A 15,447-nucleotide genomic window follows, 5' to 3' on the forward strand; every position below is an offset into this window, starting at 1 on the left:
ATCAGTGCTGTATGTTTCTCACAATCTGATGCACTGTCCGACCTTAAGTGGTAATCTGTAAGGTACAATACTTTGAATTTGCATGTTTCCATGGAAATCCTATAAATTTGCCTGTGTCCAATAGGATATCGGTGTTAGTAATACATCAGCTGTTATACCGCTTCACAATAATTTTCTATAAATCTGTAACCTCTAGATCAGGCCTGTCCAACCTGCGGCCCTCCAGGTGTTGTGAAACTACAAGCCCCAGCATGCTTTGCCAGTCGACAACCTGCTGATAGCTGGAAGGGCATGCTGGGACTTGTAGTTTCACAACATCTGGAGGGCCGCAGGTTGGACAGGCCTGCTCTAGATGTTTGGGAGTTTTTAACATTGATTCCCCTTTCCCTCTTTGTTGCTTTAACTCAGCGTGATATCGTGGCTGTTACCTAATGTACGTTTTGCACATAGCTTTGTCAAAGTTGCATATGGGAGGATGACTTATCCAAAAGGAGATCGAGAGTCCTAAAGAGACAAATTTTTGGCACAGTAATGGGATCTTAACCCTTGTCGACTGAATACATGTCCTAACCGATGTTCCAAGACTCCTGCCCCCAAGTCGGGACCAGAGGAGGTGCCAGAAAGCAGCCGACCCAGTAGCACATTTGGTGCACTTAGTTATGTCTCCTACCCAGTTTCAGTAGCTGTAGAGTAGTATAGTAAACTCTATGCAATAAAAATTGCATCTGTCTACCTGGCGCTTGAAGTTGCTTCTCTGGCACTACCAGCCGTAGTGCTCCATTCTTCATCACTAAGGTGATTCAGGTTAGCGTTGTGAGTTTGGGCTTGAAGTGTGTGCCATAGCTGGAAGTAGCTATAAAAGAATGTGTTTGGAATCAAAAATTCCAACTTCAATTGGTAAAAGGGTTTCAAGTAGGTAACAGAGTAGAGCTGGCCAACTGAACAAACTTACTATTTAAGCCAAGTAGTATCCACTCCCTTTTTTAGAACTTCACCCAGCTTGCAATTTCTCTAAATAGCGGTCTACAGATCCTATCCCTAAATCTATGTATTCATGCACCAGGTTCCAAACCAGAATTGTTTAACGGGGAGATCAATACCTTTAGAGACCTGGGTCTCCAGAAGGGTCTTTTTTTGGAAACCTAGAGGACCCTTGCTGCCCACATAAGAACAAACAAAGGGTAGCATCTGGCTCATTCCCAACTCATTCTTTCAAATTTGACAATTGAGCTACAAAATAATAGGCTCTAAAATTATAAAAAGCCACGCCCCACACTATCCTGGATTGGCAAAGCGTGTCTAAACATATACGTGCCTTTTTGTCCCCCAGACCAGAGAGGAAAATTATTTAATTCTAGAATAAACATGTCCAGGAATATGAACAGGTGTGTGGTGTAATGAATAATGAAACTTAGGATGGTATATCATATATTTTTATTAAATTTGCCCGACCTGTCATTTACAATGGAAGTTTCCTCCAGGTATGGAGTTCACTTTTAATGTACTGAATGACTGTTTCTATGTTAAAAGTAACATAGGCGAACATGTTAGTAGGAATCTGTATCCCCAGGTATTTAAAGTCTTCCAATGCAGTGAGGAGTGTGTCTGTGCGTTTCATGGTATGTGTCCACAGAAGGGAACTATATTGACTTTGGTCCAGTTGTTTCGAAGACCAGAGTAGGTATTAAAGCCATCAACCACCTGCAGCAGTTTAAGGGAACCATCAGCATCCTTCAAAAAAAAAAAAAGAAGCATATAGTCCACATATAGAATGATTTTATCCATCTTGCTCCCTGCTGGCAGACCACATGTCCCAAGATGCCTCCGAACAAGAAAGTTTAAAGGCTCTATAGCATAAGGAAGTAGGCCAGTAGAGAGAAAGCTACCCTGTTGTGTGCTTCTCTCCCTAGGGTAAAGGGGGTGGATATGTAGCAATTAATACACATTCTAGCTGCCAGAGTGGAATAAATCAGTTTCACCAAATCCAAATTCAGCCATAACTTCCCAGAGAAAACAGCATTCGACTGAATCAAATGTCTTTGCCGCGTCCAAGGACACAACCACTGCCCCATCAGGAGATGTCTCCTAAAATTAGTAATGGTCATCTTTTTCCAGTCTGGTCTAAATTGACTACATGAGATGAGTTTAACTTAGTGGCATGCATTTTGATCAGTATCTTAACTTACATGGTTAACAATGAAATGGGCCTGTAGAAGTCTGGTAAAAGCACTCTTCTCAGGTTTAGGGATGACTAAAATTAAGGCTTTGGATATAGATGGGGGGACGCACCACCCTCAAACTACCAAATGTTTCCTTTTGCTTCAGGATAAAAAAAAAAAACACTTTTTTTTTTTATACACTTATACAGGAGGAGGCCTTTCTATGACTGGCCCCTTTCTCTCAGGGGAAAGAGGTGATCGCTGCATTGATTTCCTCCAGGAGATCCACAGCCTCCAAGATGTCTATAGCCTAAATTAACCTGCCCAAGCTATCTTCAGCTATTGGGAGCAAGACACTTGTGAACTGTAAAGTTTTTTTTTTATAGTGTACGAAACACCTCAGTGATGCTAGCACTATGGGTGTGAATATCACTCGACCGTCCAATACAGGCGGGATAAATCTGAGCCAATTTAGTTTTGGCCAAATAGGCCATCATACTACCACTTTTATCACCCTGATCATACACAGCCTGTCTGGAGAAAAGCAATTTGCGTTTGGATTTTTCAAGTAAAGCCCATAGTCACAACAAACCATCTGGTCTACAGTGGGGAGAAAGATGAGCCATCTCCAGATTCCAACAATTTTCTTCCAACTGAAACTCCATCTGTCTAGAGAACTTGTTCCGTGCTGCCACTCTGGTTATTAAGGTTTCCCTGTAGGTGGGAGGACTACATGAAAATTATCGTTGAAATATTGTTCCCATTCCACTATTAGGGCACTAACCATATCAATTAGGGTTCACCACTGATGAAACTGGCAATTGCGAATAAGTAGGCAGAGAAACGCGCTATGATACACCGACGTACTGACAGAAGCTACTACCCGTTCATCCCTGGGGTTTGCTCTAAACTATTGTTACAACTTTCAGTGAGTTTAGTCAGCTTAATGTTGTATTATTAACGGATTTCAACACTGATTTCTGGGCTAATAGACGTATTGAAGGTTCCGTAAATCTTCTACTGCTTATGTGATCTTCGTTGCAGACTATTTCGCTGTGGTACTAACAATTTGATCGTCCTCTTGCCGCTATTTTACTGGTAACCTGTGAGTTCTAAACATTATGGACTAACCACCTAATCGATTGGGACTTCAAAGTGGCTGATTACTACTTTTTATGTAAGAATACCGACATAGGTATTTTTTAATTCTGTATGCTTCTATATGTTGCTTATGTTCATGTGTTATGATTCATTGAATGTCTGGGCACATATTGTCCATTATGTCTAGTGTCATAATTGGTTTTAATTTATTTTAATACATTTTATAATTTATCTGTGTACAGAGTTCTCTTATGTTTTCATTAAGCCAGAAACGGTTGAATTTCCAAATTTTGACTGCAGTATCTGACTTAAGGGTGACACATAAGGATTGGGGTAAATGGTCTGAGATATTTCTAAATAAAGATCAAATCTTTCCTAACCAGAGGGAGCAAGATATATGAATCCGGGAAAAGTATGGTGGGGCGCTGAGTGAAGGAGAAAGGTTGAGCCTGGCGGAACTTAAATCCCCAGACATTAGTCCGACCAATTTTGGCTTTCAATCTAGCAAATACAGAGGGACTGGAGTGAATTGCCAAAGTAGAAGCAGGTTCCTTCCCCTTATCAAGTCCTGAATCCATCACATTGTTAAAATCACCAGCATATAGCACCGAAGCATCCAGTGAAAAGGCTATGAGGCAAACGCCTTCCGGAGAACATACGGTAATTACTAAGTGGAGGGGGAATGTATACTGCCAAAATAATAGGCAAGGTATCAATTTTTTCACTGAGAAATACAAACCATTCATATGGGTCAATCTGCACCTGCTCCATAACAAAGTGTAAACATCTATTAATCAGAATAGCCACCTCTCTCGAGTTAGAACATTAGTAGGAAGGGTAAGTCCAACGCACCCAGGGCCGCTTAAGAGCAAGAGTGCGATTGCCCTCCACATGTGTTTCGACCTGGCATGCTATGTCAGATTGTATTTTTTAACCTTTGACAGAACCAAAGATGATCGTTTAATGATAAAATTAAGTCTTTGTACATTCCCTTGCTTGCAGCTGTGTTCTCAGCCATCACTTCCCTAACAAACATGAACCATGAACATGTCGGTCATAGGCAGTTCCTGCCTTCTAGGCACATGGTCCCGTACAGAACAGTTGTAAATATGTATTCTGTAAAAACAGAAAATTGTTTAATCCAGTATTGCATTTACCTTTATAAAAGATGAGCCAAAAATGAAAGTGTGGTAACTTTTTTTTTTTTTTTTTTTTTTTTTAACCCACCCTGGTTATCCATACCCAACTAGATATACCTGTATTCAGGAACCTATCTCCCCAAACAAACTTCAAGAGGGTACGCGTAAACTCTTAACTGGAAAAGCAGTAGGAAATTGTGGCAGGAGCCTACCTACAATTGCCTAGAGCAGAAATCCTCAGTGCCAACCAATTGGGGAGAAAGAGATGAAAGAAACATTTCTTAAAAGCCTCACAGCACAGGTCTCGCCTCCTAACTGGAACTCCAGTAACTTAAGTAAATGTGTACCCCACATCAGTAGCAGTAATATAGGACATTTGGTAACAAATGTAACCACATATCCATTCAATAGGCAGTGTGGTGCCAAAAAGTAGAAGCAAAAAACCCAATATGGACAGACACCCGGCACAACCCTATACAGGAAGCCAAGATAAGCTACTACTCAAAACAGACTTCCCACAGTATACAGCTCACAGTTAAGACGAGTCACTGTCCGTGCTGTGCCCTTGCTGGGTGGTGGCCTTGAATCCATTTCAAGGCATCATGAGTGTGAGAGAATGTGTGTTCTTCCATCCGCTACACACTCAAACCTGATGGAAACTGCTTCAGTATGGAAGCTGAAGATCTCATAGACTTCTCTTGACCTGAGTAAATTGTGCACAGCTCTTTTGCACTTCCAGTGCAAAATTCAGGAAAACTGCCATAGGTTAATTTTCAAACTTTAGTGGACCCTGTTGCTTGGCCAACTTCACAATTGCATCCCTTTTTTTATTGTGGAGGAACTTCGCTATGAAAGTACGTGATGGGGCACCAGGTTGCGGAGGCTACACTGGCAGACAATGGGTCCTTTCCACAAATCTTCAGATTTTTTGGTAAATGCCCCCCTTCCAAGGATTTGCGTAAGCCAATGCTTCAGAAAGGTCTCCAGATTAGAGCTCTTGGTGCACTCTGAGGCCAACAAAATGTATATTATTCCTGCAGAGCCTACTTTCCAGATCTGTTTATATTTGTTTATTTTATTCTCGAAAACCTAATTGAGAGGCAAAACTGGAAATATCACCTTTCATGGGATAGTAACATCCTCCAGGGTAGAAATCCTATGATCAGCCTCTCCCACTCGCTTTCACATTTTTTTGTAGATTTTTCTTGATTTAAGGAGAGGTCCACCTGGACTTTCCCAATGCAGTCGGTCACACATTTCTCAGATGCCAAAATAGCCACTAACACTTGTTGAAGAGAGGGCTCAGCCTCTGAACGAGACCCTGTAGCATCAGCAGAGGCACAGGGGCTGTTGAGCGGTAGCATAGGGGGTCTCCTAAGTTGGCAGGCGCTGAGGATCTGGCAAACCGTTCCAAGAAAGCTGCCACAGCAGCACCAGACTGGACTTGCCCATCATGGACACTGAGGCACAACAGAAAGAAATAAAAGGAACAGTCTCAACAAAATGGACCAAACCTCTGACTCTGTTTTTGTAGAAAAGGGGGTAAAAGGAAAAAGGGGAGTTGGAGGGAGGCGCACAACAAATAGATACCACTGCAGGAGTTGAAGCGGATACCCAGATTGGGCTAACACCCCTTATACGCAGAAGGTAATAACTCCGACTCCAGTTCTCCAGATTTTGAAGCTAAAGGTAGTAAATAGGAAGTTCAAAGCATAGTTCAAGTGCAATGCACACAGCCCTGAGGGGTACACAGGTGGCAAAAAGAGGTGCTAATGTCCTAGTGAGTAATTTTAAAAATACTATCTTTACAGCCAAATGAGGCAGTATCTTAGATGAGCACAAAGAAATTAAAAAGTATAGTAGGCGAGTGATGTGCCGGCCTGGCAAGTCAAAATCACTTTGTTCTTTACACCTCAGCCTCCTTTCTTTATGCTGAGGCGTTGCATAATGGTTAATGGCGGTTGCTGTTGCAGGAAAAGAACCCTTCATCCAGGAGACAGCGATGGCAGAGTGCAGCGAAAAGAGCGGCATCCGTGACCACATCCTCTCCCAAACACAGGCCAGGAGACGCAACACTGTATCCGTGTACTGTCCTCGCCAGACCACACAGGGAGCAAAAAGACTTTGCATCTGAGAACAGCCTGGGCACATGCAGGGCCCCACCGCCACTTTGACAGTCGGGCTGCGGGTCTCTCTAAGGCAGCGGAGATGCAGCAAGGCTCTTGATGCCCACTTAACAGCAATTGGGTGCAAGAAGAACTGGAGAACCAGGATTAATGAGACTGATTTGGGCAGGAAAAACAAATGGATGTGCCCATTTAAGCCACTCTGCATATGCCCTGGTTTTGTGTATGTCCTGTTTTCTCCACTTTCTAGCATTATGACTTGACAGTAATGGCCCGCTGGAAAGGTAGAGGTATTTAAGAATGCCCATGAGAGCGAACAGTTGTAAAATTATGTCAATTATATTATTTGAAAAAGGCTTTTATAAAAGATGGTGGTACTTCAGTTTTAATAAGATCTACTGACAGTGAATGGGTAAAGAAGTAAACTGAATGCACTTGTGCTATTTAAAAAGTAAAGAGCAATTTTGTACTTCCAAGCCTAATGGAAGATGGATATTGGATCTTGGTGCACATGTATATAAGTGAAGCTACTCTGGACAGACAGTGGTCAAACCAGTTTGTTTGCTGTAGGTTCTGTCTTGAAATTAAATCCTTTCTTTGCAAATTTTAAATGTCTTTATATTAGAAAAATCACATATAAAGATTTATAATATTTGAGTGCCTGTTCATTTTGCATTTAGTATCCCCTGACTATCTTTAGTTAGACACCATCTAGAAGAGTGTATCCAACAGTCTCTGCTAAGTCGTCTTTACTTCTTTGACAGGAAAAGCTGCATAGAGATCTCTGGCTACTGCTTTTGTTAGTTGGTGACATTTGGCTTGCTTTCAAATTCCCACTGTGAAAAGTTGGGATTGAAGATGACTGCAGTCATGGGGTGCTTGTATGCCAAGTGCATGCAAGCTCTCACTTTCACAAAAGAACATTTTTCTATTGCATGTACCCTTGGATAAACTCTACTAGTAAGGTTTCTCTAACTCAAATAGGCAGTGCTACTATTTGTAGAATGACCTTTTTTGAGATTCTGTTTTAAGGAAAAATACTTGAAGATGAATACTAAATTCTATTGATTTGTCGTTGCAATGTTTAAAATTATTCTATCAAATTGGCGATACAAGATCATCCTGTCTGGGTTTGTTTTATGGATTTTAACACTAGCAGGCGGTAGAACTCAGAGTATGAGTGATGTCGTGCAAATGAGCAGATATTGCGTGTATTAAGGTACTTACCAAACCCAGCACTCGGGCAAGGAGATATGGATAGGATGTATTGTTAGGGCTACCTGCGGACTAGCTTTGGGAAACACTGGTATAGGCTCATTAAGGCTGGGTACACACTGCAAAAATTTTCGAACAATGTGTTCTCTACAACAATTGTACTAACGACTGAAGAAAGTCATAATCGGAATGCTTTTTCATATGTACACCCTATACATGGTTTATAAGATGTAACCTCAGATCTGTGCTTTTCGACTTTCATAAGTCAGCTGAAAAGATCATGACTCTAAACTCCATGGAGAACCTGATGGTGAGTGCATACGCACTGCAGGATTGGAAGGATGTCATTTCATTGCTGAATGAGATTTTAAGTTTTGCTGAACAATCAAATAAAACGACGATTGGTACTTTGGAACGACTGTTGCTTATTGCGCAAATATACACTCCAATGTGATATCGGGCCAAACGGACGTTTATCGGGTGTTTAGCCCGATAATTCACTAAATAACCTGTAGTGTCTACCCAGTCTAACAAATGCCTAGAATAGAGAAGTGCAATATATGATGACTGTCCTTTTGTAGACAAACTAAAGTGACATGAATCTGCCAAAATAATTAAAATAAAAAAGAGCCTGCATACCTTTCTTTACTTTGACATACTTTCATCTAAACTTGCTGTTCTTGATTTTGAAGGTTAGTAGTTGGGAAGTAATTATTTCTACACTTCAATTTTCAACCATATTTTATGGCTGTGATTTTAATGGATATGAAATCACATGATACATATCTGTTGGTCACAGGATACAGCAGGCAATAGGCGTCAGTCAGAATCTTCAAGCAGTGATATTTTTTGCGCAAGGGTCCTTTTTATAAGGGCCTTTACACACTAGTTAGAGGTACTAGTTATCATACAGAAGTACTGATGGTATTCTAAATTACGTGGTCAAACATGACTCTTTATATACTGTTTCTGACATACATGTTGGCAGGGGGTAACCGTGCACCCTGATCCTAGCTGGCACCTCAAAGACTGAGATATTATTACACCCTGATAATAAATATTGAATGTAGTATGTTCTCTAAACTTGGTTGTAACGCAATTTAAACTTAATAAAATTCACATCAATCTGTGATTTCCTTTCTAACTTTCTTACAAAAACTCGTTTCCTCCAACATCAGAAATCAATACATTTACAGTAAAAAAAACCAGTACATTTGCAAAGGGTTACAGCGGTCCACTGCCCACTAATTGCAATAAATTTATATAATTTTTAAGCGATGAAGCCACAATTATATTTTAGTGACTTGTAGTCTGTTTATATATCAAGGTGTTTTGTTGAGCATTGAAGTGATTGATTTCAACAGGTTCCTAATTTTATTAAAATGTAATTTAAGTAACTGATTATAATGGGAAATGTAGTTTGGCAACGACTGTAGTTGTTCATATTTGATTTAAAAAATTACCATGTATTTAGCAATTGCGAAGATATGAAAATTATCTATTATGTTTACCATTTACGTTGATTGTAGTGTATTCTGTCCTTTAACTCCTGCCTGGTTTGGAATTGCATGTACATATGTTATGTAATTTTATGTAGTGACCATTCAGTTATACAGTGTTATTTGTATACAGTATGGCTGGTCCAGCAACGAACAGGTGAACAAGTCTACCACAAACAATGTCCAGACAGAGTTCTTGACCCTCTGTTCTTGCCCTCCTGCCAACCACTTCACACAGCTAGCACTTTTTTTTTGCCATAAACAGCTCTCTTGGCTATAGGTCAAAAATGCCCCACTAATGAGCGTTGGGCAGAATCCAGATCATTGGAGATGTGTTCCGTTAAGGGGTCAGGAGGATTTTTGATAGGTTTGTGGATATCCGGAGCAATTTAATCTTGTTGGATTATCAATGGGAGTTTCATTGCTCATGTGTGGAAAGAGGGGAGTCTACATCTGTGGCAAGTTCATGTATGTAGTGTTGTGAGATAGCTAAGTAAGTTAGGGTAAACTACAACTTCACTTATGCATGTGGCAAGTTACTCTATTTCCAGAACCAAGAGCTTCATCTGCTTGCATGATACTCTATACAAGCCATAATGGGTGCTTTTTTTTTTTCTTCCCGTAAAGGGTTGAGAAGGACTTAACCTAATTTTGCAGGGAACAGGACCAGTCCAGTCTTAAAGATGAATTGTGCCTGCAGAAATTTTCCCCCTTCCCTCCCAAGCATATAATTTCCCTTGGTTAGCTCAGAGCGATGCGTTTGGATATAACTGTATCCAAACAGTAGATAGATATATAGGCAGCCTTAAGGATAATGAAAGGGAAGCTACCAGAAAAATACTATTATCACTACTAAAAGACCAATAAGCCTAAGATATAAGTTGCCCTATAAAAAAGAGCTGGTAAATACCATTCCCAAACCTTTTTCGCTTAATCTCAAATAATGTGTAGTGTTTGTTTACTGTATTGTACGGTTATACCATGTACTGTCTTGTTTTTCCCCTTTGTACGTCGCTGCGGACCTCATGTGGTGCCCTATAAAGATAAATAAATATCTACTCTTCTGAAATATTTAAATTATTATCTGATATAGGTAGTTGCTAATATATGTAAGTCTGTTTTAATTTTAAGATTGTAGGGGATAAAATGGACTCCTGACCTTTTAAACGTATTCTGTTGTATTTTGGCATTTACCAGGGTCGCCTTGTTTTACAACATACTAAAAATTGTTTGATTGTAGAAGTAAGACTGAAAAAGAATAACCATACCTAAACAGTTAAAGTAATGATTAAGTGCCTGCTTCAAACTTAGAAAGCACTAAAGGATTACACTCAAAAATGGCCAAATATGAGACAAATACTAATAATTCTGCACCGTAACTCTGAGCACTCCTTATAATCTAGAGTAGGTCCACTGCCCTAAATCAGCACTAAACAATTCAGACATGTCTGTTGAATTTTGCAGACACGTGAATATGACATTCCTTAGCTACACTTATTACCATGGAAACAAGTTGGACTGCAATGAATATCTCCATAGTTACAGATGTTACTATGCTAAGTAGTGTCAGATATTTCATTATATTCTTTTTTTCCCCAGTAGTTATTTTAGTACATTGTGATATCTAGCATGTTGGCACATCGGTTAGTAATGCTTGCTCACAGCTCTGGGAGCATGGGTTCATTTCCACTCTATGCAGATTTTGTATGTGCTACCTGTGTAGAAAAATATTGGTAAATTAATTGACTGCTGACAAAGATCCACAAATAAATACATTCTTTCTACTCTTAACGAATGCTAGTTGGCACGTCAGGGAAAAGAACAGATTCAGCAAGTTGAAAAGTCAAACTTTCAATAGTGGTGTAAAAGGCGAATTACAAATTCTCATTTGTATTTTATTTACAGGCACTATTTTGGTTTGTCTGCAAATAACTAGCACACTAAACAAAGTATACAGGGAAAATGTTACTCGGTACAGCTTAATTATGTCTGCTTATCTGTGTGAAAATGAATTGATGGAATGTTGCTCTATGATACTGGTAAGCGTACAGTGAGCTCAGGTATTCAACTCTGGTTTATCCTAGAATTGGGGACATATGCACTTCTGCAGTTGATATTTTGTTAGACTAATTCTGTAAACTCCTTCAGTTCGGCCTGTGTTTGAAGAGGGAGGCACAGCAGCTGCTGGGAGAAAGCATGAATTTATCCGTTCAGAGAGTGGAAACTGGCGTAGCCTGCGGGAGGAGTTGAATGGCGAGGAAGAGGAAGGTGGAGGTGTGTGGAGGACTGCCGCACCCAGAAGAGACGGGGAGAGGTGGCGCTCTCATAGTCCTGGTGAGTACAAAATAAAGAGGGAGTATGTGGAGGTTAAAAACAAATGTAATATTGGGGGGGGGGGAATGGTTTTATGGCCACGTACAAGAGATTTTACTGAGGCATGTAGACAACAATTTGTCTATATGGGTGAAATTGTACTATAACCCTACTTAACAGTTACCAGGTTTCTTGTTTTACCAAGAAAGAATTTGTAATTTTGGTGGTTAATAATCCTTGGACAGCAGCTTTGTATGTAACCAAGGATCCATAAAATGCATCTAAACAAAAAGCAGACTCATTGTCTCGAACGGCAATCTATGCGAAAGAGCAAGTACGTTTCTAGATATAGCGTTGAGAATCCTATCCTATGTTAAGGCTACTGGTGATTCACTGGTTTAATTTTAGGTATTTTCGCTCACACTTAAAACTGACATTCAGCTAATTACTTGTCATGTAGCATCTTTATGTACTTCAATCTGTTAAATATGGAATTGAGGCTGTAATGAATTTAATGACAGATGAGCACTGAGCAGCTGAAAAAAGAGAAGTGATTAAAAAAGGAATATATACCTTTTAACTAATTGTTAGAGCTGCTACGGGTTCAGCTTACTAGTTGGTGCGTTGTTACTGGACAATTTGTAAGGCGGTGTTGGAATTGTGCTATCATTAGATTTACTTGGCAGAACTCAGAGGAACTTAGACATACTGCTTTCTAGGGGCTATAGGGTTTTGAAATATGCATTTTGAGCTATACATTCTGGTCACATTACATTGTTGAGGCAGGAGAAGAATAAATACTTTGTCATAGATCTCTCCATTTGAATTTTCCTACGTTCATTCCACTTCTAAGAAGCATAAATCTTTGGCATGTGGCAGATTTGTATGATGTAACAGTATGACCTGTTAATACATTCTATCACTCGATCAAATTGGAGACATTTGGACACCTGCATTAAGGGTCAACATTACATGTGAAGCAGTGCTGTGTCTTATGTGTCCTTGTGACAGAGTATGTTGGGAAAGTTATTAGGAAGCTTAGTTTAAATATCAGGACATATTCAATTATTACAGCTAAATCTGAAGGTTATGGTGATGTATTACAGATACTGCACTATTGAAGCACAAATAAAGACCTCTAACTCCTAGGAAAATCTGTTTCCATCACAGTAAATCGAATGGCCTGAGAGCTTTTTAGATTAAAAAGCATTTATTTGGGTGTACAAGGATGTGATGTGGATGCAATTTTGAAACAATATTAGTCTAGAATTTCCGATTGGGATCATTGCAACTATGAGAGTCTGTGCATATAAATGCCCATTTTTTTTATTTTATTACCATACAGTATGAAAATATGGACCTATTCTGTGATTTTGAAAATGTATACACATTTGTACCTATAAATATACTTCCTAGTTTTTTTTCCTGTTATGTAATTAATAGTGGGGTGGGGTTAAGGGAGAGTGGATGGGGTTATTTGGGGTGTGGGTGCCACTAGCAATAACATTTGTGTCCAATAACAATTAGCAGTATAAGGCCTAGAGTTTGGGGGTGGTTCAGAAATTTAATGATTAAAACGGGAGGCCTTCTGAAATGGGAGATCCACAGGAGCCACTCTATGGTGAAATACGTTGTTGCGTTTTGTATAAGACTTGTCCTAAATTCCATAACCTAGATGAACTAGATATGGCTGATAATTGAAGTAAGGAAGAGGGTTACAAAGTTCATTCAAAGAGGAAGTGATTTGTCCGCTACATTGAGGACATCTGGAAACTGAAGCGGGATAGAATGTATTGGGGGTGGGGTGGGACTGAGACTTCGTTGGTGGGCCATGCAAGCTTTTTGACACCTTCCCAACAGGATGAGGACCACCAGATAAAGTAAACTTTATATGCATTCTCACACACACACACACACACACACACACACACACACACACACACACACACACACACACACGTTTTTATTGCATTGTGAGGACCCATGTCTGGAAGATGGCGTATAGGGACATCTCTTTCCTAATGCCCTGTCGACTGAACAATCATAGAGGGGTATGTGTAGGAGCGGTTTGTCACCAGAGCTACCACCTGAGATTTACACTTTGAGTTTGTATAAAGTACTGACGTGGACTGCAAGATTGGGAAGTATAATTTATTTTGACTGTCTGAGGACATCCAAATTCTCGCATACATAAATGATTAAACAATACCAATAGTGGGCAAAAGTTTCATGTATTTTGGCCATCTTGAGGACATCCGCATGCCCTCTTACACTGACACCTAGCCATGGAGGTTACAGCCCTGTTCAACCACTGCACATCATTTCAACAATTTTGATCCCTCTTTAAAGCTGTTAGCAGAATTTCACCCACGGCCAGTTCCGATCATTTCAGTATGGATGGTTCAGCCATGAGGGTATCCACACAGTCTCGCTTTCCGGGCACCCAACATGTCTGTATAAACTTCATCAGGTGTTTCTCCACAGCCTGGGCCGCCTCCTCTTTCCCAGGATTTCCTCCGCACTTCTTTGCAACCTGAAATGAAGTACAGTGCCTTACGGCTCTGCAAAATACAGAGAAGGCAAAGTTCTTTTGCCTAGCGAAATTGTGTGCTACACCTACCTGTGGAAGTCATACCTGCGCACTGGTCCTGTGTTGCCAGAACCATACCTACCTCTCTTCTGACATGGAAGTGTTGACTGAACACTTGCCAATTGTGCCACTGTCGTGGGGGATTGCTGTTCATACAACATGTCGCTCAGTAGCTGGACCGGTTCTGAAAAGAAACAGATATGTAAATGACCAAGGTAAAATTCAAAAGCAGACACCAGATGTCCTACTTGCCATCCGGATCAATTTAAGTCTGCCACTCTCGAGAGCCATTAACAGTTTGCTGATCTTGGCGAGTTGGAGGGTACCTTCTGGGAGGCTGTAATACTGCCTGTGCATCCTGATGTTGTTCCCAAGGAAGTCTGACAACTGATCCAGTTCAGGTTGAGGACATTCAAGAGATTGGCAACGTGCTTTTGAAGCTTTGTTGAAGACCGTGAGTGGGGATGTTTTGCCCCACACTCTCGGGCAAACAGTTGTATGCAATCGGAGTCTCTGAAGTGTGACAAGGCAGCTGGTCTGGCAAATATGTAGACATTTTGGGTATCCACTACACATTCTTCACGCTTCTCTGTGAGAAGTTCCATTGCAGCTTGCATGGCTGGTGTCAGCAAGATGGGGACTTTTCTCCCTCGTTTTCCTCGGATTTGGCAGGTAAATTTTTGCAAGCAGTGCACAGTGGTTAGCCGTAGGCTCGGTGGATAGTCCACTTCGGTAGGTTTGCTGCTTCTCATCGAGGTACAAGTGCATCTCTTTCAAATCTTCCATGAAAGGTAGCTGAGGCATGTTCCACTTGGACTTCTTAAGATTTTTGTAGGCAGCTGATGAGAGCAATTCGTTCCATATAGCCTCGTATATCCTGAAGTTTCGTTTTTTTTCAACCGCAGCAGTGCAGCCCTCCATCATGGCTCGGCACTCCACAATCCTCGCCATCTTTTGCAGGCCGTGCCCGACCTTGAGTGCCAGCGAGGGCATCTTAAATGTACCTGTCTCCTCGTCCTAGCCAGCTACCAGCTTCACAGCGTCCACTACGTGCATAAAGTTCGGATGGTAGTCTTCCATCCTCTCCAAAGGGGTAGCTCTTCTGGCATGTAGCAGTAGCCTGCCCATTTCTCTGAGCTTCTGACAAATGTACTCGTGTCTGCCAACATCTGAACCGACTCGGTTGAAGAGATGCTGCCCCATCTACATGACGCATCGGTCATTTTTGACTGCGTGTGAGACTTCAACCTGGTTCATGTCGATCAAGAGCTTCCAAAAGCCACCACTGATGTCGGGTGGAACAGG

General features: G+C 40.8%; 1 protein-coding gene across 10 annotated transcripts in view; it reads left to right on the plus strand.

Moving 5' to 3' along the window:
- Positions 1-15,447, plus strand: part of GIGYF2 (GRB10 interacting GYF protein 2) — a 135,680-nt gene that overhangs the window by 55,534 nt on the left and 64,699 nt on the right. For 7 of the 10 annotated variants that reach the window (XM_075201728.1, XM_075201729.1, XM_075201730.1 and 4 more), the window contains exon 8: positions 11,388-11,573. The exons of the other annotated variants lie outside the window; for them this stretch is intronic. In XM_075201728.1, the coding sequence (XP_075057829.1) occupies positions 11,388-11,573 (186 nt within the window). The remainder of the gene's footprint in view (positions 1-11,387; positions 11,574-15,447) is intronic. 10 annotated transcript variants of the gene reach the window in all.

The sequence above is a fragment of the Mixophyes fleayi genome, chromosome 3 (assembly GCF_038048845.1).
Source record: "Mixophyes fleayi isolate aMixFle1 chromosome 3, aMixFle1.hap1, whole genome shotgun sequence".
Classification (NCBI taxonomy): Eukaryota; Metazoa; Chordata; class Amphibia; order Anura; family Limnodynastidae; genus Mixophyes; species Mixophyes fleayi.